At 40.7% G+C, this 26185-nt stretch overlaps 1 protein-coding gene and 1 pseudogene across 1 annotated transcript; both read right to left on the minus strand.

Annotated features, from left to right (window-relative positions):
* Positions 1-6516: 6516 nt before the first annotated feature.
* Positions 6517-6888, minus strand: LOC132601556 (protein Ycf2 A-like). The gene has a single exon (XM_060314635.1). It carries the CDS (start codon positions 6886-6888, stop codon positions 6517-6519), a length of 372 nt encoding a protein of 123 aa, XP_060170618.1.
* Positions 6889-9834: 2946 nt separating this feature from the next.
* LOC132603503 (G-type lectin S-receptor-like serine/threonine-protein kinase At4g03230) lies at positions 9835-16523 on the minus strand (annotated as a pseudogene).
* Between the last annotated feature and the right edge of the window lie 9662 nt (positions 16524-26185).

A 26185-nucleotide genomic window follows, 5' to 3' on the forward strand; every position in this document is an offset into this window, starting at 1 on the left:
AAAAGGTTGCCCGAATCCGATCTAGACACCTCGGGGAGCGTGCCAACTGTTCCCTCGGGTCAAAAATGAGCTAACCAAGCTCGAAAAAATGGCGAAAATGCCGGAAAGACTGTAATGACCAAACGAGTCGTTACAATAATCGATTTATCATTTTGTACCTCAATTTCACCAAAAAGATCATATTAACTTCTCCCTACCACATCATCAACCTATAGGTTCCAACTTATATAATAGTGGCACTAAGCCTACATATCATTCAATCAATGGGATATAGGAATTTCAACCACACACATTATGCTTGAAGACTAGACATGCTTTCTCCTATCAATTTCACAATGCATACAATCAACTAATCAAAGTCTAACTCAAGTAGACTGTAACCTACCTTAACTAGAGAGCTGGAACAATGCAGATTATCCGTTATAGCCTTTCCCTTCCGTAATGCCTCGGAACGCTCAAAGTCTAGCAATTAAGATGCTAAATAAATCACAATCACTCTAGTCATAAAATCAATTCGATGAAAAACACCCTTCCCCTTTTCCCCATTCTAATGGGTGAATGATTTCAAGGTGTAAGTCAATTTCACATTGGCCTTAACAACCACGAACTATCAATTTACAAGGCTATTTAATAAAATTATCTCCTATAAGCAGTTTATATGGTCAAGCGACCATCTTTATGAAACCCTAAAACTCAATTCACTTAGTTTATGTTTCTAATGGTTCAATTCTTGATTAGAAGGTGATAACCCAAGTCATTAGATGATAAACACACAATAACAATCATAACCCACCAACTATTGAAAGTTTATTAAGTTCTAGGGTTACTAATCCCAATTCACCATTGTAGACCCATAAAAGGGATGATAATCATAGAGATAAAAATGTAATGATGGAAGGAATGGTTGAGACTTACCTCTCAAGGATATTCTTGCCCTAGCTCAGAATTTCTCCCTAGGTGCTTGTTGGGAACTGTTTTGGAGTTTTATGAATAAAGAATACGAAACTAAGTGTTTAAAAATCGAGAATCTGTCCCCGTCGACCGCTGCGGTAGCCCAACCAACGCTGCAGCGGTCCTGCTATAACGGGAAAGTGCCCACCGTAGCGGACCACATCAAAACTGTCCCTTCACTGTGATGAGCCTGGTCTTGCTGTAGCGCTCCCGCTACAGCATTCTAGTGCCCGCCATAGCGGACACCCCATTTCCCAGATGACCGCGGCGACAAGAGGGCCGCCGCTACAGTAGCCCCACCGCAGCGGTACATACACCACCGCAGCGGTACCACTGAGCAGTAGACTCGTTAATTTTCATAGTTTTTCACTCTACCATGCAACACTTCATCTGAGGCCTTACAAACAAAAACCAAACATGCACATTAATGTAAAAACATCATGCAAACTCACCTGTGGCCTCGGAATTCACAACGGAGGTCTAATTTCCTACGTCACCCCCCAATGGACTCAACAAAATCAACCAATAATTACAAACGAGTCAAGTTTTCAGTTCTTAGACTTATACATTCGAGTTTCTATTAGCTCGTTCTACCCTTGGAGGGGTTCTATTTGGTAGGATGATCCTAGATTTTCCATAATGATCGGGAGGATCATTACAAAAACCCTTTTTGGGACAAACCGTTCTAAGGGAAAAAGAATACAACATGTGTTTTCAGTTTTTGGATCGCCACTTGCTCATGTGGATTTATTCCGAATTTTCATCTTTCTTCTTGCAAAAACTCAAAAAACCTCAAAAATGCACATATTCAATAATCGTAAATCTTACCATTTCTTTAACAATAATACCGCTTCAGATGATTGACATAACAATTGTTCAGCAACTTACGTATATCTGCATCTTCCAACTGATATAAGCCTTTACTCGTTATTCCCAATACTTTATAAGGACCTTCCCAATTCGGACCTAGTTTTCCTTCGTTGGGATTTTTAGTATTCAGGGTTACTTTTCGGAGGACCAAATCTCCCACTTAAAAGTGTCTAAGATTTGTCCACCGATTATAATATTTCTCCATTCTTTGCTTTTGAACTACAACTCGCAGGAATGTTTTTCTCGGTGTTCCTCCATTAAATCTAGCTTTGCTGCCACAGCTTCGCTACTCGATTCTTCGGTGGCATAAGTGAACCTTAAACTGGGTTCACCCACTTCGACCAGATCAACGCTTCCGTGCCATACACCAAAGAAAATGGAGTCTCTCCAGTACTAGTCTTCGGTGTGGTTCTGTATGCCCACAACACTTCTGGTAAAGTTTCTCTCCATTTACCTTTTGCTGAATCCAACCTTTTCTTTAAATTTTTAATGATCATCTTGTTCGTCGACTCAACCTGACCATTTGTGCTGGGATGAAATGGAGTAGACACAATCCTTTTAATTTTAAGTCCTTCAAGGAATTCCGTGACTTTTCTAACAACGAACTGTGGCCCATTGTCGCAAGTTATTTCTTTCGGTATTCCTAACCGACAAATGATGTGATCCCAAATGAAATCGATGACTTCTCTTTCTCTAATTTTCTTAAAAGTCCCTGCTTCAATCCATTTAGAGAAATAATCAGTCGTAATTAAAATAAATTTTACCTGACTAGAGCTGCAGGGTATGACCCCGCAATGTCCATTCCCTATTTCATGAAAGGGCAAGGCGAGATGATCGAATGCAATAATTCTACCGGTTGATGAATTAAGTGAGCATGCCTTTGACATTCGTCGCACTTTAGGACGAAATTCTTGGCATCATTGACTAATAGTACCCGACTCTAATTAGTTTTCGTACTAATAACTCTGCCCTAGAGTGATTTCCATAACACCCCTCTTGTACTTCACGCATTACATAATCAGTTTCTCCAGGACCCAAAGATCTTGCCAAAGGACCATAAAACGACCTCCAGTATAATTGACCTTTAATTATGCAATATCTAGCAACCTTTGTAAGAAGTGCTCTTGATTCCTTCGGATCAATCGGAAGTTTACTATACTTCAAATAATCGACATATTTGTTTCACCAGTCACAAGTCAAGTTTGTGGAATTTATTTCTCCGTGTCAGTTATCTATGGCCCAATTTAGGAGCTGCGCCACTTTCGCGGAACCTACACCTTCAGCATCCATCCACTGATGACCCTAAATTGGCCAAGGCATCTGCCTCGCCATTTTGCTTTTGGGTCACATGCTCTATTTTGCACTCCTTAAACCGACGCATTAATACTTGAATTCTATCCAAGTACTTATGTATCCTCTTTTCTTTTGCATCGAAGATTCCATTAATTTGATTCACTACCAAGAGCGAATTGCACTTGACTTCGACTGGCGTGGCTCCTAAGCTTTTTCTCAATTCCAAACCTACAATCACAGCCTCATACTCGGCTTCATTATTAGTCAATTTATTAGTTCTTATTGCCTGTCTAATAACTTCGCCCGTAGGTGTTCTAAGCACAATTCCTAGTCCGGGCCCTTTTGCATTAGATGCATCATCAGTAAATAAGGTCCAAACTCCCGATATATCCCAGAAGCTAATACAAGCTCCTTTTCTACTTCTGAAATCAAATCCGGGGTGAAATCTGCTATAAAATCAGCCAAAACTTGGGATTTTATTGTTGTACGGGGCTTATATTCTATATCATACCCGGTAATTTCTACAGCCCATTTGGCCAACCGACCCAGCAGCTCAGGCTTATGCATTATGTTTCTTAAGGGATAGGTTGTTACAACACAAATGGGATGACACTGGAAATATGGTCTTAACTTTCTAGTCGAAGTTATTAATGCCAAAGCCAATTTTTCTAGATGGGGATAACTTGTTTTTGCACCAGCTAGCATTCTACTTCCATAATAGATTGGAAATTGTGTGCCTTGGTCCTCTCGGACTAATACGGCACTTACAGCAACCTTTGAAACAGCCAAGTATAAAAATAATTGTTCGTCCGCTTTTGGTTTATGAAGCAATGGCGGACTAGAAAGGTATTTCTTCAAGTCTCTCAAAGCTTGTTGGCATTCCGGAGTCCAGTCGATGTCCTTTTTTTTCAAAAGCGAAAAGAACTTGCAATATTTTTTCGAGGGCCTGGAAATGAATCGGCTTAAGGCTGCTATTCTCCCTGTAAGGCTTTGCACTGTTTTCACATCCCCGATGACTTCTGGAATTTCTTCAATAGCCTTAATTTTGTCCAGATTTATTTCAATTCCTCTGTTTGACACCAAAAAACCTAGGAATGTTCCTGAGCCTGCTCCAAAAGCGCATTTCTCCGAATTCAGTTTCATGTTGTATTTCTATAGGACATCAAATGTTTCCTACAAATGCTTAAGATGGTCTCCTGTTTCCAGGGACTTAACCAACATATCATCTATATAAACTTCCATTGTATTGCCAATTTTTTTTCAAACATGCGATTAACCAAGCGTTGATATGTTTCTCCAGCATTTTTTAAACTGAATGGAATTACATTATAACAATACATTCCATAATTGGTAATAAAAAAAATAAGTTTTCTCTGGATCCTCCGGGTTCATCCTTATTCGGTTGTACCCGAAGGAAGCGTTAAGAAAACTCAGCATCTCGTGCCCTGCCATAGCGTCAATCATGCGATCGATATGAGGCAAAGGAAAACAATCCTTTGGGCAAGCTTTGTTTAAATCTTTGAAATCTATATACATCCTAAATTTATTGCCTTTTTTAGGTATTATTACCACATTTGCCAACCATTCAGGATATTCAACTTCTTGAATAGAACCGATATTTGATAACTTGGTTACCTCTTCTTTAATAAACCTATTTTTTACCTCTGCAAAGGGTCTCCGTTTCTGCTTTACCGGCGGAAAACTTGAGTCCAAGCTCAAATTATGAGTTGTGATTTCCAATGGTGTACCTGTCATGTCTAAATGGGACCATACAAAACAATATGTGTTAAATCTAAGAAATCCAACAAATTTAGCCCGGAGCTCCAGAGTTAATCCGATGCCCAGGTATACCTTTCTTTCGGGCCATTGGATGAACAAGACCACTTGCTCGAGTTCCTCTATGGTTGATTTCGTTGCATCTGAATCGTCGGGCACCACAAACGATTTGGTAACTTGATATAAATCCTCTTCTTTCTCTAAATCTTCAGTTTCACCGACCAACTTCTCCGAATTTGAAGTGATTCCTATTTCCTCCAAATTTTCAGCAATTACGTCCTCTATTTTTTGTAATTGCTATTTTTCCAATGCTTTCTTACTCTTTGTATCTTTTCCTTTTTCCAAGTTTCCTTCAATGGAAAAAATCTCCTTAGCCGCTGGTTGATTGATCCCTCTGGATCTCTTTAATTCCTTTTGGGGTTAGAAACTTTAGCGTCATATGCAAAGTTGATGGCACGGCCTCCATATCATGTATCCATGGCCTACCAAATAACGCGTTGTATCTCATCACCCCATCTATGACATGAAACTTCGTCAATCAGACCATCCCTGCTGCATCAACCGGTAGGAAGATTTCTCCTTTCGTAGTCTCACTCGCCATGTAAAAACCATTCAAAATTCGAACTGCCGAAATAATTTGATCGAGTAAAGCCATTTGTTCTAACACCCTCTATTGGATTATGGTGGCCGAGCTACTTGGATCAATTAAAATACGCTTAACAAGGGGTTTCTTAATATTAACAGAAATTACCAGCGTGAAATTATGTGGATGGAGAACATCCTCAGTGTCATCATGTTTAAATATGATCACTTCGTTGCGTAAGTAATCCCTGGATCTCTTCTCTTGATTCATTGACACCTTGGTTTTTTTTTACCCCACGATAGTGGTTTCTGCCATGTCGATTCCTCTATCATGTTAATAACATGCTTGGGATTGACTGGTTCCACCAGTTTATTTGTATCTTTATTTTTGCCATAATTTTCCTTGGCACGCTCACTTAAGAATTCCCTTAGGTGACCTTCCTTCAGTAACCGGGCCACCTCATCCCTCGAGTGATGACAAACCTCAGTTCGATGAGCATGCGTTTGATGAAATGCACAAATCAGTCTCCGATCCCTAAAATTAGGATCGGTCCGGATATCCTTCGGAAACTTAGCACCTTCTATGCGTCCAATCACTAACACCAATTCTGCCGCATCTATGCAGAAATTATACTCGGACAGGCTGGGACTGTCAACATGATTAGCGAAGGAAGTCACAGCGGTATTTTTATCTTGCAATCCTTTGCTTGAAGGTCTCTGATCATAACTCCTGTCACCACCGCTCCTATAGGATGAAAAGGATTGATTATTTTGCCTTCGATCCGATCGAAAATTCGATCGGTCCGAAGTTCCGTAAGGTTGATATCTATCCTTTAACACCTTTAAGTCCGAATATGCTACTCTTTTCGTCTTTTCTCGTCCCTTAACTCTTTCTGTAGCCATGGCTAGAAGCTCGGACTGATCATCCTCTACTCATATCTTTGATTCATATCGGTTGTGTACACCTGCCCATATTACTGCTGGATATCCAATACATTTTCCTTCAATTTTAGCGACGCACTAGAACTCCTTGGATTTAAGCCCTTAGTGAAAGCTTCTGCTGCCCATTCGAAAAAGGCCTTGTTCTTTGGAAGATCTATCTCGTGTCTGGTACTGCATGGTTCCACTCTGCAAAAACCCCGAATCATTCTCTTGAAGTGCATCTTCTTTATTATAAATGATCTGCTTGCCCCGAAATGACCTGGACCAATAGTAAAATCCCAATTCATTAGGCCTTTTGATACAATCAAATAGAAAGCCCCAAGGGCGCCATATTCTAGGAGCCCAAACTATGTGATTGAATAAATCCTCCTGGGGGTCAAGGGCTCCTTCTCCCTCCCCTTCTTCAAACTCCGATTCATATTTTTCATAGAGAAATCTCTGATCAAGGATAAAATAAGATCCCTTTTGCATCATATCTAAGGGATTCCTCGGTTCGGGGCGGGGAGGAGCATTCGCTCCTTGTGAAATCTTGTCATGAATTCCCGCAGTAACTCATCATCCTTCTAGGCTATTCTGAATATGTCAGCCTTCCTTGCTTGCACCTTTTTTTCTCCGGCACAAGCCTTAATGAATGCATCTGCAAGCATAGCAAAAGATGTTATATAATGTTAAGGTAAGTGATGATACAAAGTCATAGATCCTTTGGCCACCGTTTCATTGAATTTTTTTAGCATAACCGACTTAATTTCATATGGTTGCATGTCGTTGCCTTTGATCGCGCATGTATATGTCGTCACGTGTCCCTGTGGATCCGTAGTCCTATCATACTTTGGGAGGTCTGGAATCTTAAATCATTTCGGGATCAGCTTCGGAGCAGCACTTGGTGGGAATGACAATTAAACATATTTCTTGGAATTTGGCCCCTTCAAAATTGGTGGTGCTCCAGGTATATGGTCCACTCGTGAATTGAAAACATCCACTTTCTTTTCATTCTTCTCCATTCGATTACTGAGATCTTGGTGCAATTTCAAGATTTCTAAGGATTCGTTCGATTCCGAACCCTTGCTATTCCCATCGCTCCGACCTTCGGTACGAGCCTCAACATCCTTATTTGACACATTCGTCACATTATCTTGCAACTGGGTAATTCCCTGTTGCTGCTTGTCCAATATGTCAAATAATTTGTCCAGATCATTCCTGGCCACTCGCACCACGTTCTCTACTTCGTCCTCGTTGTTTTTTCTTCTGGACCCTCGAGGTGAAACAATGTGTTCATTCCTAGTTTCGCCAATGACTAGATCAAGAGCCGGTGCCTCATTATTGCTGAAAACGTTATTGTTGTTGTTAGCATCGTTGTGATCATGGCTCCCAGACATTCCTGATAAAATCCTGGTTACAAGAAAACTTCAAATGAAATAAGTGAGATTTGAACAAACCACCACTTTTATCCTTAGCCCCACAGTGGGCGCCAAATTGTTTACCCCTGAAAATGGTACAATTGAATTTGTACGCGATTTAAAGGATATGTGATTTGATTTGCCAAAGTTGGTATATAAGTATGCAACAACTAGAATGGAATATAGAAAAGATAAAGTTAAAACTAAAGAACAAGCCTGGGCCTCTGTGAGCTTTCGGACTGTATTCCGTAACAAGGAATGCTTCCGACTGATATTTAAGCTTTAAATATTAAGGGAAAACGAATGGAATTGAACTAAAGGATAAAAAGAGCTTTTTAAGTAATAAAATTTGAAGTAAATATAATAGGATTGCCTTGTGTTCACTGATCCCCAATTACAAGCAACTTGTCCCTGTTTATAGTGTATGAATCAATCATCAGCCCTTAATTATTCTCAATAATGACTAATAATGAGTCTTAAATGCCGCCTTGAATGCCAATTTTAACGTCACCGAATCTGGTCTGATTGAGTAACGGCTACAAGACGTGACATCCCCATTTAATGAGCTTATCGAGCTATCACTTCTGAGTAAATTCACTACGGTGAATTTACCTAGGGTAAAATAGTAGTCCTCTTCTTTGGCCCGCTAAATGACTCGACACATCCTACTCTAACCACCACGTGTTTTGTTAGCTAGATGCCACGTGTAAACCTGCGTTTCACCATGTATAAATACTACTTTGGGCCAATTATAGTGGAACTCTACTCAAAGGAAACTTTGAGTGTGTTTGGTCCAAGAAAGTAATAGAAATCATTTAACTCTTTTGGGACAAGTTTAACTACATTTTTTAAACTAAATTTCAAACGGGTTTCACAAGTTTCTCTTTCTTTCAAGCATGCCATGAGTAAACAAATAATGACACAAAACTTTACTAATTTTCTACTTTCAGATATATACCCTTTAAACACATTTTTAAGCAAATATATACTTTAGCCGCAATTTTTAAACTCACGGGTCAACCGCATTGTGCAGATTCCTTTCGAGGTGCCTAACACCTTTCTCGAGGAATCACCAGAACCCTTACACCAACTTTGATACTTTTCAAAAGGTTCTCAAGAAGACTAACCTTAAAAACGATTTTCCTAATTCTCATAATTAATTAGGTGGTGACTCTGTTAAACCAATAAAGAGCCAAGTTATGATAGTAGCTCTTATGCCCACATAAAAGTGGACCATAATACATAGGATGAAAATGATGCAGATCAGAACAAAATTGAGAGGGTATTTGTAGTTGGTGATCAAGTTTTTCTGAAGCTTCAACCTTATAGACAAACTTCCTTGGCCTTAAGGAAGAACTTGAAGCTTAGTTCTAAGAATTATGGCCCCTACAAGATTCTTGAGAAGATTGGCCCCGTAGCTTACGAATTGGAGTTGCCTCCTACTTCACAAATGCATCCTATGTTCCTTGTTTCTCTCCTCAAGAGAAAGGTTGGGTCTAGAGTTGTGGTTCAGACTGATTTACGATTGGGTCTAGAGTTGTGGTTCAGACTGATTTACCTGCCACCAATCCTGATAGCCCGTTTGTTGTGAAATCTTTGTTGTTCTGACTCGAAAAATGGTGAAGCTGGATAATATTGTAGTGAAGGTCTTGATTCAGTGGTCTAACCTCCTTCCAGAAGATGCTACTTGGGATAATCACACTGATATGCAAACTCGATTTCCGGGTTTTGATTCACAGCCTTGAGGTCAAGGTTAGGTTTGTTTGATCCAGGCGGGATTGTCATGAGCTCAAATAATAAAAGGCATGGGGGACACGTGGAAGGCCAGGATTTACTCTCAAGTTAATGAGCTCAACTACTCATATTTAATCTCCATGTTGAAGTAGATATAACTACCTCAAGGTTGAGTTCAAAGGCATAACTGATTTTTGGTATTCTCTCTCTTCAATCACATTTTACTTCCCTCTTCTCTCTCCGTTCTCACAATTTCTGCAGGTGTTCATTCTTAATTCACGGAATCAAAGTAGTTTAGCTGTTCCATTTCTATTTCTCATTTCAATTCAGTTGTAATCCGATTTTAATTCAATAAGAAACCCGAAAATTATCCTTTAATTTCCAGTTTTAAGTTGAGATAGTTACATATAACTTAAACTCTAAAAATAAAAAAAAATAAAAAAAAAAAAGCTTATATGCAGTCAGTCGGCTTGATTCCAAGTGAATCAAATCCTTTAATATCTAGAAGATGAGGTACTAAACGATCTTCCCAGAATGTTATTGGGTATGAAGTGAGGAATAGAAAATTATAGCACAAGTTAACCATCCTTCTGCCTTCTTATAACTGCAAAAGAGTACTGAATTATGTAGTATTTATAATTAAGCAGTTTCGATTACCATTATTACAGAAACTATAGACATTCTGTGCACAATGTTAAATAGAGTTTGAAGTCTTTGAATATGTACTTTACCAGTCCGTCAAGCAATATCTACTAGAAAACATGTGCTTCATGAATTAATACATTATCGACCTTCTCCAACTGTCAACTCATTTTTGGAGCTAGCCGTGTATGGCTTATAAGAGGATGAAGAAGACGTGCTAGCCGTGTTTTTCCGTGTGACAAAAGCTGGTTGGTTAGGTCTTGGAAGAGTCGTGCTTTCACTCCCAAGCATAATGATCACATTTGACATGGTGGGGCGATCACCTGAATCTTCTTGCACACACAAAAGTGCAATATTGATGCACTTTAATGCTTCGTTTTCAATGCATGTATCCACTAGTATTGGATCCATCATCTCCAATGCCTTATTTTCCATCCATAGTTTCCAAGCCTGTAATTATATATTGAGTCAATAATAATATCCAATGATTAGACGTAACGGACTCAGTATTCTCTCTAATCTATTTTATATGACACCCTTTTTTTTGGTTTGTTGCAAAAAGAATAGACATATTTTTATATTTGACAACTTGTTAACTTTAAACTTCTCATTTTAACATTAACGACATGCTCCTATAGCCACTTAAAACGCTGTTTAGACCATAGATCTAAGGGTTCTTGCGGTATGTGCCAAAAGTAGTTTTTTTTTTCTTTTCCTTTTTTTTTAAGCTTCACAACCAGTCAAACAGGCCATATAAGATGCAAACAGGCCATAATAGAATATTGCTCGCCTTTAGATCTCTATGAATTATCCGTAACCTCGAATCATGGTGTAGATAAAGAAGCCCACGAGCAATGCCCAAGATAATATCGAAGCGGATCTTCCTATCCAATAACTGGCGCAGAGTATGATCTTGCAAGGTCGGTGTAGGATAATTTCAGAACAATTATCAAGCTATTTGCATAAAAGTTATAGCAGAGTAGAAGGGGCAGAAGAATAGTTAGGAGACTCACCAAATATAAAGGTGTCTAAGCTTTTGTTAGGCATATATTCATACAATAAAATCTTTTCATTTGCCTCGATGCAGTAGCCCAAAAGTCTGACTAGATTTCTGTGTTGAAGCTTGGCAATTAACATTACTTCGTTTTTAAATTCTCCAGCTCCTTGACCAGAATAACTGACAACCTTTTCACTGCCATTTCTTGTCCTTGAGGGAACTTACCCTGTACAATATTCCTTACTAAGTACTCCCTCTGTTTCAATTTGTTTGAACCTATTTTCTTTTTAGTCTGTGACAAAATGAATGACTTCTTTCTTAATTTAGAAACAAATTCACTTTATGAATGATTTACAGTCACACAAATTTTCAAGGCTTATTTTGAACTACAAGTTTCAAAAGTCTTTCCTCTTTCTTAAATGTCGTGTCCAGTCAAATGGGTTCATATAAATTGAAACGGATGGAGTAGTAGTTACACAATGATAACACATGATTTCAAAAATGATTAAGATATTACTCCTTCTATCTAAATTTATGTGACATATTTTTCTTTTTAGCCTATTCAAAAGAATGTCTAACTTTCTATAATTACAAACAATTTAATTTTCAAATTCTCATTTTATTCTTAATAAGATGATAATCACACAAATAGCTAAGTCTTGTTTTAAATCACAAGTTTCAGAAGTTTTTTTCTTTCTTAAACTCCAAGTACAGCGAAGCCACATAAAGTGGAATGAAGGGAGAAGAAGTAAACAATAAATGAGAACCAGCCTTGTAAACTGGGCCAAATCCCCCTCGACCAAGCCTGTTTGCATCTGAGAAGTTGTCAGTAGCGACTTTTATGCTTTTCAAGCTGAAAAATGGGACGTCAATCTGCTTCTTATCATCTTCAGTTATCGTATATTTGCATGAACTGTCGTTCTCTAAAAGTATTTCCTTAGCTTCGCATGAGATAAAGTAAGTTCCAAATTAGCAACAAATTCACAATATATATATCAATATCCAGCTAGCAGGAAGATGATATGACTGAGTTTGCTCCATCGTTAATTACCTTTCCTTTTGCTACCTTTTGTCTATGATAGATTAGATAGCCAATAAAGCACATGGTTATAATTCCAGTAGTTAGACTGACGAAAATAATTTTGAGTTTCAGCGATGCTGCCTTTTTTGTCACTCCATGCTCCGAACGCTGCATGATCTGAAGAAAAACAAATTGAATCTTTCTTAGGTGACTAAGATGAAGAATATAACCAAATTGTTGCTGGTTGTTGCAATGAAAGGGCTGAAACAAGTGCATTTTCAAAAAACAATCCCATCGATAGTCCAATGTTGTACCTCTGTTTCATTGGCATTGTTTGATTAGATACAGAATTTAAGAAACAAAGATTTTTGGCACATAAATACCAAAAGGTGCTCTTAGAGCTTGTTTAACATGTTATGGAATTTTTATGGTTATACGAACATGTCATTAAGGTAAACTAAGTAGTTCAAAGTTAAACAATTTCCAAATATAAGAACGTTTCATTCTTTTTTAATCAGACGAAAAAGGAAAAAGTGTCATTCTTTTTTAACCAAACTAACGCGTTGTAAAGGAAAAACATTCATTAGCTACCAAAAAGGAGGGGTGGTACTTGGGAGAGGAAGAATCAATACCTTTGGTACAATTTAATATGGAACCATCCCATTTGTAGTATTGATTGCACAGACACCTTTTGTGTCCTCGTCCTGTATTGTTGCAAATTGAATTTGGCCAATCCTCACAGTCTGTAGAAGCAATGCATGTAGGTTCTAATGGCAGGTCCCACTTGATCTGCATTTCATTACTAACTCGAGGACCAGAACTGATATTTTGTAATTTACCATTGTAACACCAGTTTATCTGATGAAAGGGCAATGACTGGTTGAGCCATACGCCTTGAGTCGCTGGCTTTTTGGTATCACAAACATTTTCTGCATGCAATTGTATAACAAATGTTCGGTTTTCTTGTCAATAATGACAGGATAGGAGCCATTCAATGTCCGAAAACTAACTTCTCCAGTTGAATCATTGCAAAAGAAACTATAATATAGAGGATCACCACAATGAGGTTGACTGCTCAATGGATAGGGTACAACGATTGGGCCGCAAGGCTTGCAATTTCTCCTTGTTACTTCTGCAAAATGAAAATTAGAGATATTACCCTCAATTATCCACACTCTGTTACACCCTGACATTCTAGTTGCACAATATAGAATCGTATACTTAATGATGTACTCACATTTTTCTTTCTCTAATTTTTTTCGGGATTGAGAGGTAAAGTGAGAAGGAGGGAAGAAATGGCAAAGGAGGGCCTCATTGGATTAATAATATTTGTACCAGATTATGTAGGCTGTCCAGCGAAGTCTATAATAGTACCCCCTCGGTTCCAATTTATGTGTCGGTGTTTGACTGAGCACCAAATTTAAAAGAACAAAAAAAAAATGAAGCTTTTGATTTAAAATATGAAAAATATTGTGTAGCGATAAATCATCTCATTGAAGGTAAATTGAGAAGTTTAAAGCCAAATTCAAATAAAAAAGTTTAACATTCTTTTTTGAACATATTAAAAGTAAAAATATGAAATATGACTTGGAACAGAGGGAGTAGTACTGAAGGGAAGCAAAGTTATTGGCTGTTAATTAATGAATATAAGGAAAAATTAACCATTTTCCTGTTGGCCTTGTGCTTTCCCTTTATATCCTATGTTTTAAAAAGGGATTAATTCAGGGAAGGTTCAAATTTACTCCATATTATCTATATTTACCCTCCGTTATACTATTAGGCCAATCTACCCCTACTGCTATATTATCCAATCAAATCTACTGTACTAATCCGGCCAAATTTACCCCTATCTCTAACAAACTTATAAAAATATCCATTCAGACATGATGGAATGAAAGCACCGTAGTTTTCCTAAATCAAGGCATTGTAAGCATAACACTTGAGTCATTTGAAAACTGATAAACTGGATTTTCCTCTGCATATCCATTCAGACATGATGGAATGAAAGCACCGTAGTTTTCCTAAATCAAGGCATTGTAAGCATAACAGTTGAGTCATTTGACAACTGATAAACTGGAATTTTATCTGCTTCAACTCTCAGTTTAGTATCAACTCAGCATGTAACCAACGTTATTTCGAAATAACATCCACTTAACCAAAAAAGTCTGAAGAGAAACTCTAGAGAGAAATAGACATGTTAAATTAGGACATAAGATTCATAACACACTAAAAGAAAAGATAAAAATCTATCATTTGTGACAAATAAACATAAAGTCTCACATTCTGTCTAAGGATGGGGAAGGTAAAGGAAAGGGGAGCAAGAAGGTTACATATTTGTTGTATTTGGTAAAACTGGAAGGTTACATACATTCTTAGTTCAATCTAGTTTCAAAGGATTAACAGAATTTTGAAAAAATAAATCATGAAGATATGTAGTCTGCAGAGCCTGGAAAAAATTGGCAGTTCTCTGAAACAATAGAAGTCTGCATGCAAAAACAATACCATTTATGATGTTTAGACAAATTGGAATGTTGCAATTGTATATGGTGTATTTGAAGTGAACCAATAGCAGGACGTGCTATGGGTGGTCTCAGAAGTTTGAGGTGATAAATTTCATAAGACTAAATGACTGAAATATTTTAGAGAGAAATGGAGTAGGAATCCAAAATCAAAACAGAATTGTTGTAAGAATTTCAAAAGGAAAATAAAGAAGTAGAGAATCAGGCGTAGGATTAGGCAAATTGTGACAGGGAAGTACCAATATCAGAAATGTCTACGCGGACAGAGAGGTTGAAGCCACCAGTATAGTTCTCCTGAAGATTTTTGAGATCATTGGTCCAAATTGAGCATCTATATATCGTTTTCGAGCTAGAAGATCCTCTCTGTGCTTCTTTATGTTCTTCACCGTACGAATAAGCTACGCACTGACAGCTGTCTCGACACTCCCTTCTGCAATCATCTTCACTCTTAGCCTCAGAATATGGCAGGTCCGGCTCCTTAAATTTCATAGGATATATATTCAAGAACGTTCCAAACTCTGATTTCTGGTTGCAAGTACTATCTGACTTTCTTGAACAACCATCAACAAAATTCCCGGTAATCCATTCATCTGGAGAAGCAGGATCGAATCCTGGCAAACACTTGCACCGTGACATTTTCTTGCTATTGCAAACGCCAAATTTCCCGCAAGTATTAAACACGCCACAAGGACCTTGCGGTTCCGACCACAAAAGAAACCACCCACTATTGTCATACCACTGAAATAATTGTATTTCTCCAGAGGAATTCATCAATAGCCTTGTGTAATTATAGAAATAAGGTAACGAAAAACGATTAGACCATCTTGGAGGTAAAGATTCCTTAATGAAGTTGGATAACATGTATGCCACAAGGGAGGGCAGTTCACTAAAACTAAAGGGATTAGCAGAAGTAGAAGCTGAGCCTTTCCAGTGGATGACCGTCCTTTGACGTATGGTGTACTCGGAGTTGCCTGCTTGATTTAGCCGAAACGTGTAGTTTCCAGGGCTCGGGTCCTTTTGGGTAATCGTCCAAGCAGTCAATTTCAGCCCATTGTCCATTCTCATACCAGGAAGGAAGGTGTCATTGGGGTTGTCAAAACTTTGCCATAATCTATTGCCTGACAAAGCATCAATTAAAACCAAGTTTCCTGAATCCAAGAGCTTTGCTGTATGCTTCAAATTCAAAGATGAACCGTTGAGTTCTGTTGAGAAATAAGAGTTCCTCGTTGAGTTCAACACTTTGAGATTACCATCACCATCAATAGCAATAACCAAAAGTTCAGTTGATGATGGAATTGGTTTGTCCGTGTTGGCAACCCACACAACGGTTTCAGGACTCACCTTGTACCATATGCCTACATATTTGTTGGATTCACCGTCATCAGATTTAGTTGTAAAGAATCCCAGTTTGAATATTTCTAGAGCTGAAACACGAGTTTCCCCTTTAGATAATACATTGTCAGCGGTTATGGTGTCCCTAGAATCGCAGTTGAAGTGCCTCAGGCACAGCAAAAATGCAAACAAGACAACACTAGCAGACCGCATACGGCTAGCTTATAAAACAATAATGGTATGATATTCAGATTCGGACGACGAGTCCTGAGAATAGTCAGTGGTGCTTGATGGACTTAATGAACGGATTTCTCAAAGTGGGAGAAATGATTCAATAAAATTCTGCTCCAACAATTATTGGTCCCCTATTCCAGCTTTCTTACTTTTTGGCTGCTTGCCAAGTCAACTGGTTATGTCTTCTTTCTTTTCTATTCACATTTTTGCTTAATGTTATGTCCTGTTGTGTAAGTATATTCCCTAGAGAATAGTAAATTTTCCGACTGATATATATGGTGAAATGTGATTCTGCATACTACAGTATCGTCACTACTAGAAAAATGCAAATTACATGGGGAGTTTTTTGGAAATTATACTAAAAAATCCGCAGGTGATTTAGTTTCATGGGGATTTTCCTGCGAAAAAAAATCCGATGAAAAAACCTTCGTGGGTAATTATTACCTGCGAATTTATGTTTCCCAGGTAAATTACATGTGGATTTTTAATCTGCATGAAATTACTTGGCGATATTTCTGCAAGAAATTTTGGTAAAAAAATTGTGAAAATGGGAATTTTGTTGCGAATTTTATTGTGAAATGTTCTGTAGCCGATGTGGTATTGGAGTGATCCGATACCATCAATCCACGTAATATTTCTATTCATTATTTTATTTTATTTTGGAATTCTTTTTTTAAGGTATATTTTCAACAAGTTTAATTTATATGTCTTGAATTACACAAAAAAAATCTTTTATATGAGAAAGGCCGTAGTTAAATATATGTACCTTGTTAAGTGCTCCCTCCAATTCAAAATAAGTGTTCACTTAATCTTTTTATTTTGATTCAAAATAAATGTTCACTTACTAAATCAAAAAGGAATTAACTTTATTTTTTCAAATTTGCCTCTATTTAATCAAGGCAGTAAATAAGCAAGAGTTTTATTAATAAAGGATAATTTAGTCTTTCATCGCCCCACCCAAGGCAGATCGAACAAAAGAACTTTCCACTAATGCTTTCATTCTCCCGGCTAAAAGTCGTCATCCTTCTGTCGCCTGTTAGCCACACCAGACCAAGAAAAGGCAAACTAATCAACCAAGACTCAGTCACGACCTTTGTAACCTCACGGCCACTAAGAACTAAGAGCGGTCGAAGTCCTGTCTCAGGGAATGTTTTCCCACAAGCCTCTGATGCCTGCATCATCCAAGGGTTCTTTTCTCTTTTCTTCAAGCTTATGATTTTCTTCTATTGGCCTAATTGCGGCCGGAAAAAATAGATGCTTTCATGGACTACTTTGACTTTAGGGATTTGCTTCATCATTAGCTAAAGAAGAGAGACAAGGGGGAAGCGCGTAGACTCAAAAGAAGGGAGAGGGGCGTTCAGCCACTTGACTGTAAGGAGAGGTTCTTGCAGATATCCTATTACCGGGAAACCCCGTCCTTGGCCTCGAGGAGTGGTGAGCAGGAAAAAGCTCTATACGATACGCGAGTTGTTGGTGGAATACGAGTAAGGACTTTGGGCAATTTCTTGACTAGGAGTTAGTATTTTTTTAGCGAAAAAGGTTAAGTGGAAACTTATTTTGAACCAGAGGAAGAAGTTGTTAACATTATTTCCCAATTTTAACAATGAATACAAGATCAACTTACTGTAATAATATTAATTAGATGTTAATTAAGATGGTGTTTGAAAATAAAATCAAAAGATACTTGATACTTAAGTGATATTTATTTGTAAATGTTACTTAATATATATAGACTTAAGTAACATATTATAATTAAATAACATGAATTTTAAATGCATATGAAAAAATAACATATACCTAGTAGGAAATACACTTAAAAACCATAGTTACATCACTCTAATAATAAATGCAACTTAATGATTTTTTAATATAAAAAATTAAACGTAAAATGTTCAATTAACACAATTAGTATATTTCTAATGATATTAGCCAAAAAATGCCAGATGTGATCATTTTTTTAGGGGAAGGGAAAATGGGGAGGGGATTATGACGTGGGATTCGAACCCTCACCAACAAGGTGAAAGTTCGGGTAGCCAACCAACTGAGCTACTAGATCTTCACTAGAGATGTGATCGTTTCTTAGCTTTGTTATATCAATTATCAAAAAAGTTATGATAATTGTGTTATTGAATTTGTATACGGTAAAAGCCGGGTATACGTTAGGCCGGTAAGACCGAAGGCCGAGGAGAGAAAGGGGGAAGAACGTGCATAAGGGCTCTCATTCTGAACCGGGGAAACGCTTGGACCGGGGGAAAGAAAGAGCGTCAGTTGGTCCGGTTCTTCCATGACCGGTTGTTCGAGGCCGTATGTCCGTTTGACCGTGGCCGGTGGTCCGGGAGATCCGTTGCGCGGTCGCCACGCGTCGATGACGTCCTGCTGTGTTCAACTACCAATCGTACGGGTGTCAGACCGTACGGTCTACCTAACCCAACCCAATCCAATTCAGAACTTTTTCTTTATTCTATTATTTTTTATGTATGAAGCCCATGGGGCAACACTATAAATAAGGGGAATTGTTCTCCTTTGAGGGGGTTGGCTTCCTCACATCAAGAACACTTTGTAGTAGCAATATATATACAAAATCTCTCTCTCAAATATCTGATTTCGGTTACGTTTGTTGTGCTTATTTCCTACATTTCTTCAATCAAGTAACACTCATACATTAGCAAACATACAAGTATATAGTAAACCACCGATTATCATTGCTCTCTTCACATCGTATCTATATTTATATCTTTCTTTTACCAAGTAGATTGAGACTTAGCCACATATCTTATACTCACTCACAAAATTTAATTGATTATCCAAATTCGGGGTAAACAGTTTGGCGCCCACCGTGGGGCTAGGATAATAGTGGTCTTTTATCTTGATCTCTACCTTGCCCATCTAAATCAAAAACACACCTTCTGTTCGTATCTGAGAAAACTGACTAAATGGCCGACAGTGGGCAATCTGGTCACGTCAACAACAATGAAATCGTGGCTGAAAACGAAGGGAGCGGTCCACGAGGACCACCAAACCCCTCTGATCCTAACCCCGTTAATTCTAGGGAGGGCCTCAACCGACCAAACACCGTAGACCAGGAGAATGCCACTTTACCGGCCACTGATCCTCTAAATACCCACAATTTTATTACTTTGTCCCGGGCACAGGGCCGGAAAGAACCGGGTACACCCAATGATAATATTGACCTACGTTTAATTTTTTAAATGTTGCAGGAGCAAAGAGCGGCGATTGCCGAGCAGGGAATCGCAATAGCCCGGTTGCAGAACGGAGGGGATACAATGACCCCGAAAAAAACGAGCGGTGTTGTTGAACCCAGAAGGGAGGAGGCATGTGTTATTGAGAGAAATGGATCCGGAGCTGGATCCTCAACTGAGGTTCTAAAAATGCTCGAAACTTTGGCAAAACGGGTAGACACGACCGAGAAGAGGGTCGAAACGTACAACTCTCGGGTGGATCAAATCCCGGGGGCTCCGCCTTTACTGAAAGGGCCGGATTCGAAGAGGTACATCCAAAGGCCTTTTCCTCCGAGTGCGGACCCGAAATTAATCCCGAAGAGGTTTAGAATGTCGTATATCAAGAAATATGACGGCACAACGGACCCGCACGAGCACGTGACCTCATAAACATACGCCATAAAGGGCAATGATATGCAGGAGGACGAAATTGAATCGGTGTTGCTGAAAAGGTTTGGGGAGACTCTGTCAAAAGGAGCATTGACATGGTACGACCATTTACCCGAGCATTCGATCACCTCCTTCGAAATGCTCGCCGATGCCTTCATCAAGGTCCACGTCGGTAACAAAAAGGTGCAGGCCCGTAAGGCCGACCTTTTCCGCATAACCCAAAGGGACGACGCGTTATTACGAGAGTTCGTCAACCGATTCCAAAGGGAGCGGATGGAACTCCCCCCCGGTTCCAAAAGAGTGGGCTGCACAATTTTTCACAAAGGGGCTCAATGTTCTGAGTTCAACAGCCTCGTTCAAATTAAAAGAAAGTTTGCTGGAGTACGAGGCCGTGACATGGGCCGATATCCATAACCGATACGAGTCGAAGATTCGGGTGAAGGACGATCATTTTGAGCTCCCCCCGAGTCCAATAAGTGTGAATAAAAGCTTTGAGAGACCAAGGAAGGGTTACGAAGCAAAGGTTGAATCATCGAAGGAAAGGTATCGGCTATACTCCCATTCGGAGAAGCAAAGTTTTAGGTCAGAAAAATCAAGGGTGAGCCCGAGTCGTTTCTCCGGTCGAGGTAGCAAACGGGTCGAGCGCCCGCCGAACAGCCGGGGTCTCTCATTCAGGAGCGATGCCGGAAGCTCTTCCGGCAACAAAGACTCACCAAAGATATCGGAGTACAACTTCAACGTCAGTACCTCGGGTCTCATCTCGGCCATCGGTTGTACCCCAGATGTAAGATGGCCGAAACCTCTAAGGTTGAATCCGGGCCAACGGGACCCGAGCATGGTGTGTGAGTACCATGGAACCCATGGTCACAGAACCGAAGATTGTCGCCAGTTGAGAGAGGAGGTAGCCCGGTTACTAAAGAACGGTCATCTCCGAGAGCTGCTGAGTGAACGAGCCAAAAGTCACTACAAGGAAAGGGAGGCTCATCGAAGGGTCGAGCCGGTAGAGCCCCAGTATACAATCAACATGATAGTTGGGGGTATCGATGCCCCTCGGGGACCGGTAATGAAACGGGCCAAGGTTTCTGTTGTTCGTGAAAAGCGCATCCGAGATCATTTACCCGAGGGCTCTATCTCCTTCAGCAACGAGGATGCAGAGGGCATCATTCAACCGCACAATGATGCATTGGTAATTTCTGTACTTATCTTTAAAACTAAGGTTAAACAGATTTTGATTGACCCAGGTAGCTCGGCCAACATCATCCGGTGGAGAGTGGTCGAACAGCTAGGGCTGCTCGATCAGATCGTACCGGTAGCCCGGGTACTCAGTGGGTTCAACATGGCGAGCGAAACCACGAAGGGGGAGATCTCATTGCTTGTGAACGTCGATGGTACCATCCAACAAACGGTGTTCTACGTGATCGAAAGGGACATGAAGTATAACGCATTACTGGGCAGACCCTGGATACATAGCATGAGGGTCGTGCCCTCAACACTGCATCAGCTGCTGAAGTTCCCCACCCCAGAAGGGATAAAAACCATCCGAGGTGAACAGCCCGCTGCAAGGGAGATGTTCGCAGTAGAGGAAGAAGCACCTCGGCCCAAAGAATCGGTTCAGATGGAAGGAGAGGTAACCAGAGGAGAGGACACCAAATAGCAATCAAAGCACACCGGGTCGGATCCGGGTCATGGAGAGGATGATTTCAGGGTACCCAGATCGTTCGTCATGCCGGATGACTCAGATGCAACCAAGTCAACTGTAGAGAAGCTGGAGCAGATCATCCTGTTCGAGTACCTACCGGACAAAAAGGTATACCTGGGCACGGGGCTTACTCCGGAGCTCAGGCACAAGCTAATTGAATTTCTTCGAGCTAACGCAGATTGCTTCGCATGGTCCCATTTAGATATGACAAGTATATCACCAGAAGTAGCAACTCACAAGGTTAGCTTGGACGGGAAGTTTTCCCCGGTGAAGCAAAAAAGAAGGCCCATGGCGGAAGCAAAACACGCTTTCGTAAAAGACGAGGTAAAAAAGCTTTTAAAAATAGGTTCTATCCGGGAGGTAAAGTACCCGGATTGGCTTGCCAACGTGGTGGTGGTGCCCAAGAAAGGTAATAAATTTCGAATGTGTGTTGATTACAAGGATTTAAAGAAAGCATGCCCGAAGGATTCATTTCCGTTGCCTCACATCGATAGAATGATCGATGCGACGGCCGGGCATGAGATGTTAAGTTTTCTCGATGCTTACTCCGGGTATAACCAAATTCGGATGCACCCGAGGGATCAAGAGAAAACGTCCTTCATCACCCGGTATGGGACTTACTGTTATAATGTAATGCCTTTTGGCCTAAAAAATGTCGGTGCAACTTACCAACGCCTAGTTAATGGGATGTTCGAAGAACAAATAAGAAAAATAATAGAAGTTTATATTGACGATATGGTTGTTAAGTCCCTGGAAACAGAGGACCATTTGAAGCATTTGCAGGAAACCTTCGATGTGCTCCGCAAGTATAACATGAAGCTTAACACGAAAAAATGCGCCTTCGGTGTCCGGTCTAGTAAATTTTTGGGTTTCATGGTGTCAAACCGGGGTATTGAAATCAACCCAGAAAAAATCAAGGCCATCGAGGATATCGAAGTAGTGAATAGCGTCAAAGGGGTACAGAGGCTCACCGGAAGGATAGCGGCGTTGAGTCGCTTCATATCGAGGTCTTTGGACAAAAGTCACCGTTTCTTCTCCTTACTAAGGAAGAAGAACGACTTCGCTTGGACACCGAAGTGTCAAGAAGCTTTGCAAGAATTGAAGAGGTACTTGTCTAGCCCCCCCCCCCCCCCCCCCCCCCCCCGCTGCTGCACACACCGAAGGCGGACGAGCCGCTCTTTCTCTACCTTGCTGTCTCCGAAGTAGCGGTAAGTGGCGTTTTGGTCCGAGAAGAATCAGGTACACAATTCCCTATCTATTACGTGAGTAGAACTTTGGGGGATGCGGAGACCCGTTATCCCCATTTGGAAAAATTGGCATTGGCATTGGTAAGCGCTTCCAGAAAGCTCAAGCCCTACTTTCAATGCCACCCAATATATGTAGTAACCACTTACCCTCTGAAAAACATCATGCATAAACCAGAATTAACGAGTAGACTAACTAAATGGGCTGTAGAAATTAGCGGGTATGATATCGAGTACAAACCTCGAACGGCCATCAAATCCCAGATCTTGGCCGACTTCGTGGCCAATTTTACCCCGGCTATGGTCCCCGAGGTCGAGAAAGAGCTTCTGCTGACCTCGGGAAAGGCACCGGGCATTTGGTCCCTACATACGGACGGGGCCTCGAACCTCAAAGGTTCCGGGCTAGGGATCATCCTTAGAACCCCGGCTGGGGATGCCATTCGACAGTCCATTAGAACTGCTAAATTGACTAACAATGAAGCCGAGTATGAGGCAATGATTGCAGGTTTGGAATTGGCTCGAAGTATGGGGGCCGAAATAATCGAGGCAAAGTGCGATTCGCTTTTGGTCGTAAACCAGGTGAACGGCGTCTTCGAGGTCAAGGACGAACGGATGCAGAGGTACCTTGAAAAAACCCAAGTGGTACTACATCGATTTAAAGAATGGACCATGCAGCACATACCGAGGGAGCAGAACAGCGAAGCCGATGCATTAGCAAATTTGGGATCCTCGGTCGAAGGGGAGGAAATCAACCCCGGGGCAACGGTGCACTTGTTAAACACGACCATAGAAAACGGACACGCCGAAGTAAACACAATGGGTTTAACTTGGGATTGGCGCAACAAGTACATCGACTACTTGCGTGATGGTAAGCTCCCAAGTGACCCAAAAGAATCACGGTCACTAAGGACCAAAGCTGCCCGTTTTTGCTTGGTGGACGACCAGTTATATCGGCGGTCTTTCTTCGGACCCCTGGCCAAGTGTTTGGGTCCCGGAGAGACGGAGTATGTAATGAGAGAGGTGCACAAAGGAACCTGCGGTAATCACTCTGGTGCTGATGCTTTGGTCCGAAAGATTATTAGGGCCGGTTATTATTGGAACCGGATGGAGGAAGACTCAAAGAATTTTATCCGTAAATGCGACGGGTGTCAGAGGCATGCTCCGATGATTCATCATCCTGAGGAGTTGCTGCATTCGGTTGTGTCACCCTGGGCTTTCATGAAATGGGGGATGGACATCATCGGTCCGTTACCATGGGCACCAGGTAAGGCCCGTTTTATTTTGTTTATAACTGATTATTTCTCCAAATGGGTTGAAGCACAGGCCTTTGAGAAAATCAGAGAAAAGGAGGTCATCGACTTCATATGGGATCACATCATCGGTCGCTTTGGCATCCCCGCCGAGATAACTTGTGATAACGGGCCACAGTTCGTAGCGGCAAGGTCAACAAATTCCTCGAAGGGCTGAAGATCAAGAAAATTGTATCAACTCCGTATCACCCATGTGCAAACGGACAAGCTGAATCCACGAACAAGACAATAATCCAAAACCTGAGGAAAAGACTTGAAGCATTAAAGCATCATTGGAGAGAAATATTATCGGAGGTATTGTGGGCTTACAAGACCACATCGAAATCGAGCACTGAGGAGACTCCCTTCTCGTTGGTCTACGGGGCTGAGGCTCTTATCCCCGTAAAAATTGGTGAACCGACCCTCCGGTTCCGATATACAATCGAGGAGTCAAACGAGGAGGCTATGGCCGTAAGACTCGACCTCAAGGACGAGCTTCGCGAAAACGCGTTGGTCCGTATTGCCACCCAGAAACAAAGGGTGGAAAGGTACTACAATCGGAGAGCCAATTTTCGTCATTTTCAAGTTGGGGACTTAGTGCTCCGAAAAGTTACCTTAAACACCAAGAATCCCAACGAAGGAAAACTGGGCCCGAACTGGGAAGGACCTTACAAGATAACCGAGGTAATGGGTAAAGGATCATACCAACTGGAGTCCATGGATGGGAAACGGTTGCACAACAACTGGAATGTGGCTCATCTGAAAAGATACTACTGCTGAGGTAAAGACACCCCATGATTCTCTATTTTTGACCTTTCTTTTTTGCAGGAAACCGAGTACCGAGCAAAGAAAAGAATCTAAATCTGAAAACACGTGTTGCACTCTTTTCCTTAGTACGGTTTTGTCCCAAAATGGGTTTTCCGACAAGGTTTTTAATGAGGTAACAAGTACAACGTGTTACTTGATGAAGATAAAGGACAAACGTCCGGACTGTCAGGGTCATACCCAACGAATGGGGACTTAATAGCACTCACCCGATCTTGCAGCCCGGCTAAGAGCTAGGGGACTAAAACGCCCACTCTGAAGGTCGCCCCCAGCAAACCAACCGGGCCAAAAATGTTAGGTTCCGATGTAAAGACCAAACGATCAAAATGAATTGTGTCCACCGAGTGTTTGCTACGGCAAAAGCAAGGCCGGACCTTCTGCTATAGGTTTCGGTGTAAGGACCAAACGATCAAAATGAATCATGTCCATTTAGTACTTGCTACGGCAAAAGCAGAAGGAAACAAAGTCCTCATGTACACAAATACTTTGCAATGAAAAATTATCGAAAGTTTGGATAAGCAATATCTCGGTTATCTTCCTGTTAAAAGGCTTTACCTCGGTGATAACCGCCGTATTTCGGCACTACTTCATTCACACGCCCTATACTGGGCATTATGGTCGAAATTCGACAAGGGCGACAAGGTCATACCGAACCAAGCCAAAATCGTTAAAAAATTCGAACTAAGGCAGCGAGATCACAACGATCCGAGCCGAAATTTTCTAACCTCCCCAAACGGGGAATGTTACGTCAAAATCCAGCCAAGGCTGAGATTCGGGTGCCCGAATGAACACCAGCCCTAAAATATTGCCGAAAAATACCGGCCCTAAGGAAATGCCTATCGTGATTCGGAGGCGTCTAAGTTCACAAAGCATTAGGTAAGTCCTACGGGCACAGTGAACTAAATGACTACGAGTCGGCTTGTCCTTAAAACGGACCAACAATTCGGACAAAAAATATTGAACATTCAAACGAAGGAACAAGAGAGATTCGTTTTTCATTTATACAAGCGGTGTTTTTACATCAAAAAACCAAAGTCCTGCAAAGGCAAAAAATAAAATGAAGATAAAAGCCAAGTACAGGCCACTCTACCCGGAATGGCTGGAGCCAGAACGTTCGGACATTGTCCGCTCAGAGTCATCGGAGTCAGAACCGAGAGCATCCTTGGCCTTTCCCTCGATCCTTTTAGCCTCGGCAATAAGGGTCGGAAG

The sequence above is a fragment of the Lycium barbarum genome, chromosome 7 (genome assembly GCF_019175385.1).
Source record: "Lycium barbarum isolate Lr01 chromosome 7, ASM1917538v2, whole genome shotgun sequence".
NCBI lineage: Eukaryota > Viridiplantae > Streptophyta > Magnoliopsida > Solanales > Solanaceae > Lycium > Lycium barbarum.

Excerpts from the sequence above, each read along its gene's own strand:
- LOC132601556 (XM_060314635.1), bottom strand. The coding sequence starts at position 6,888 with ATGATGCAAAAGGGATCTTATTTTATCCTTGATCAGAGATTTCTCTAT.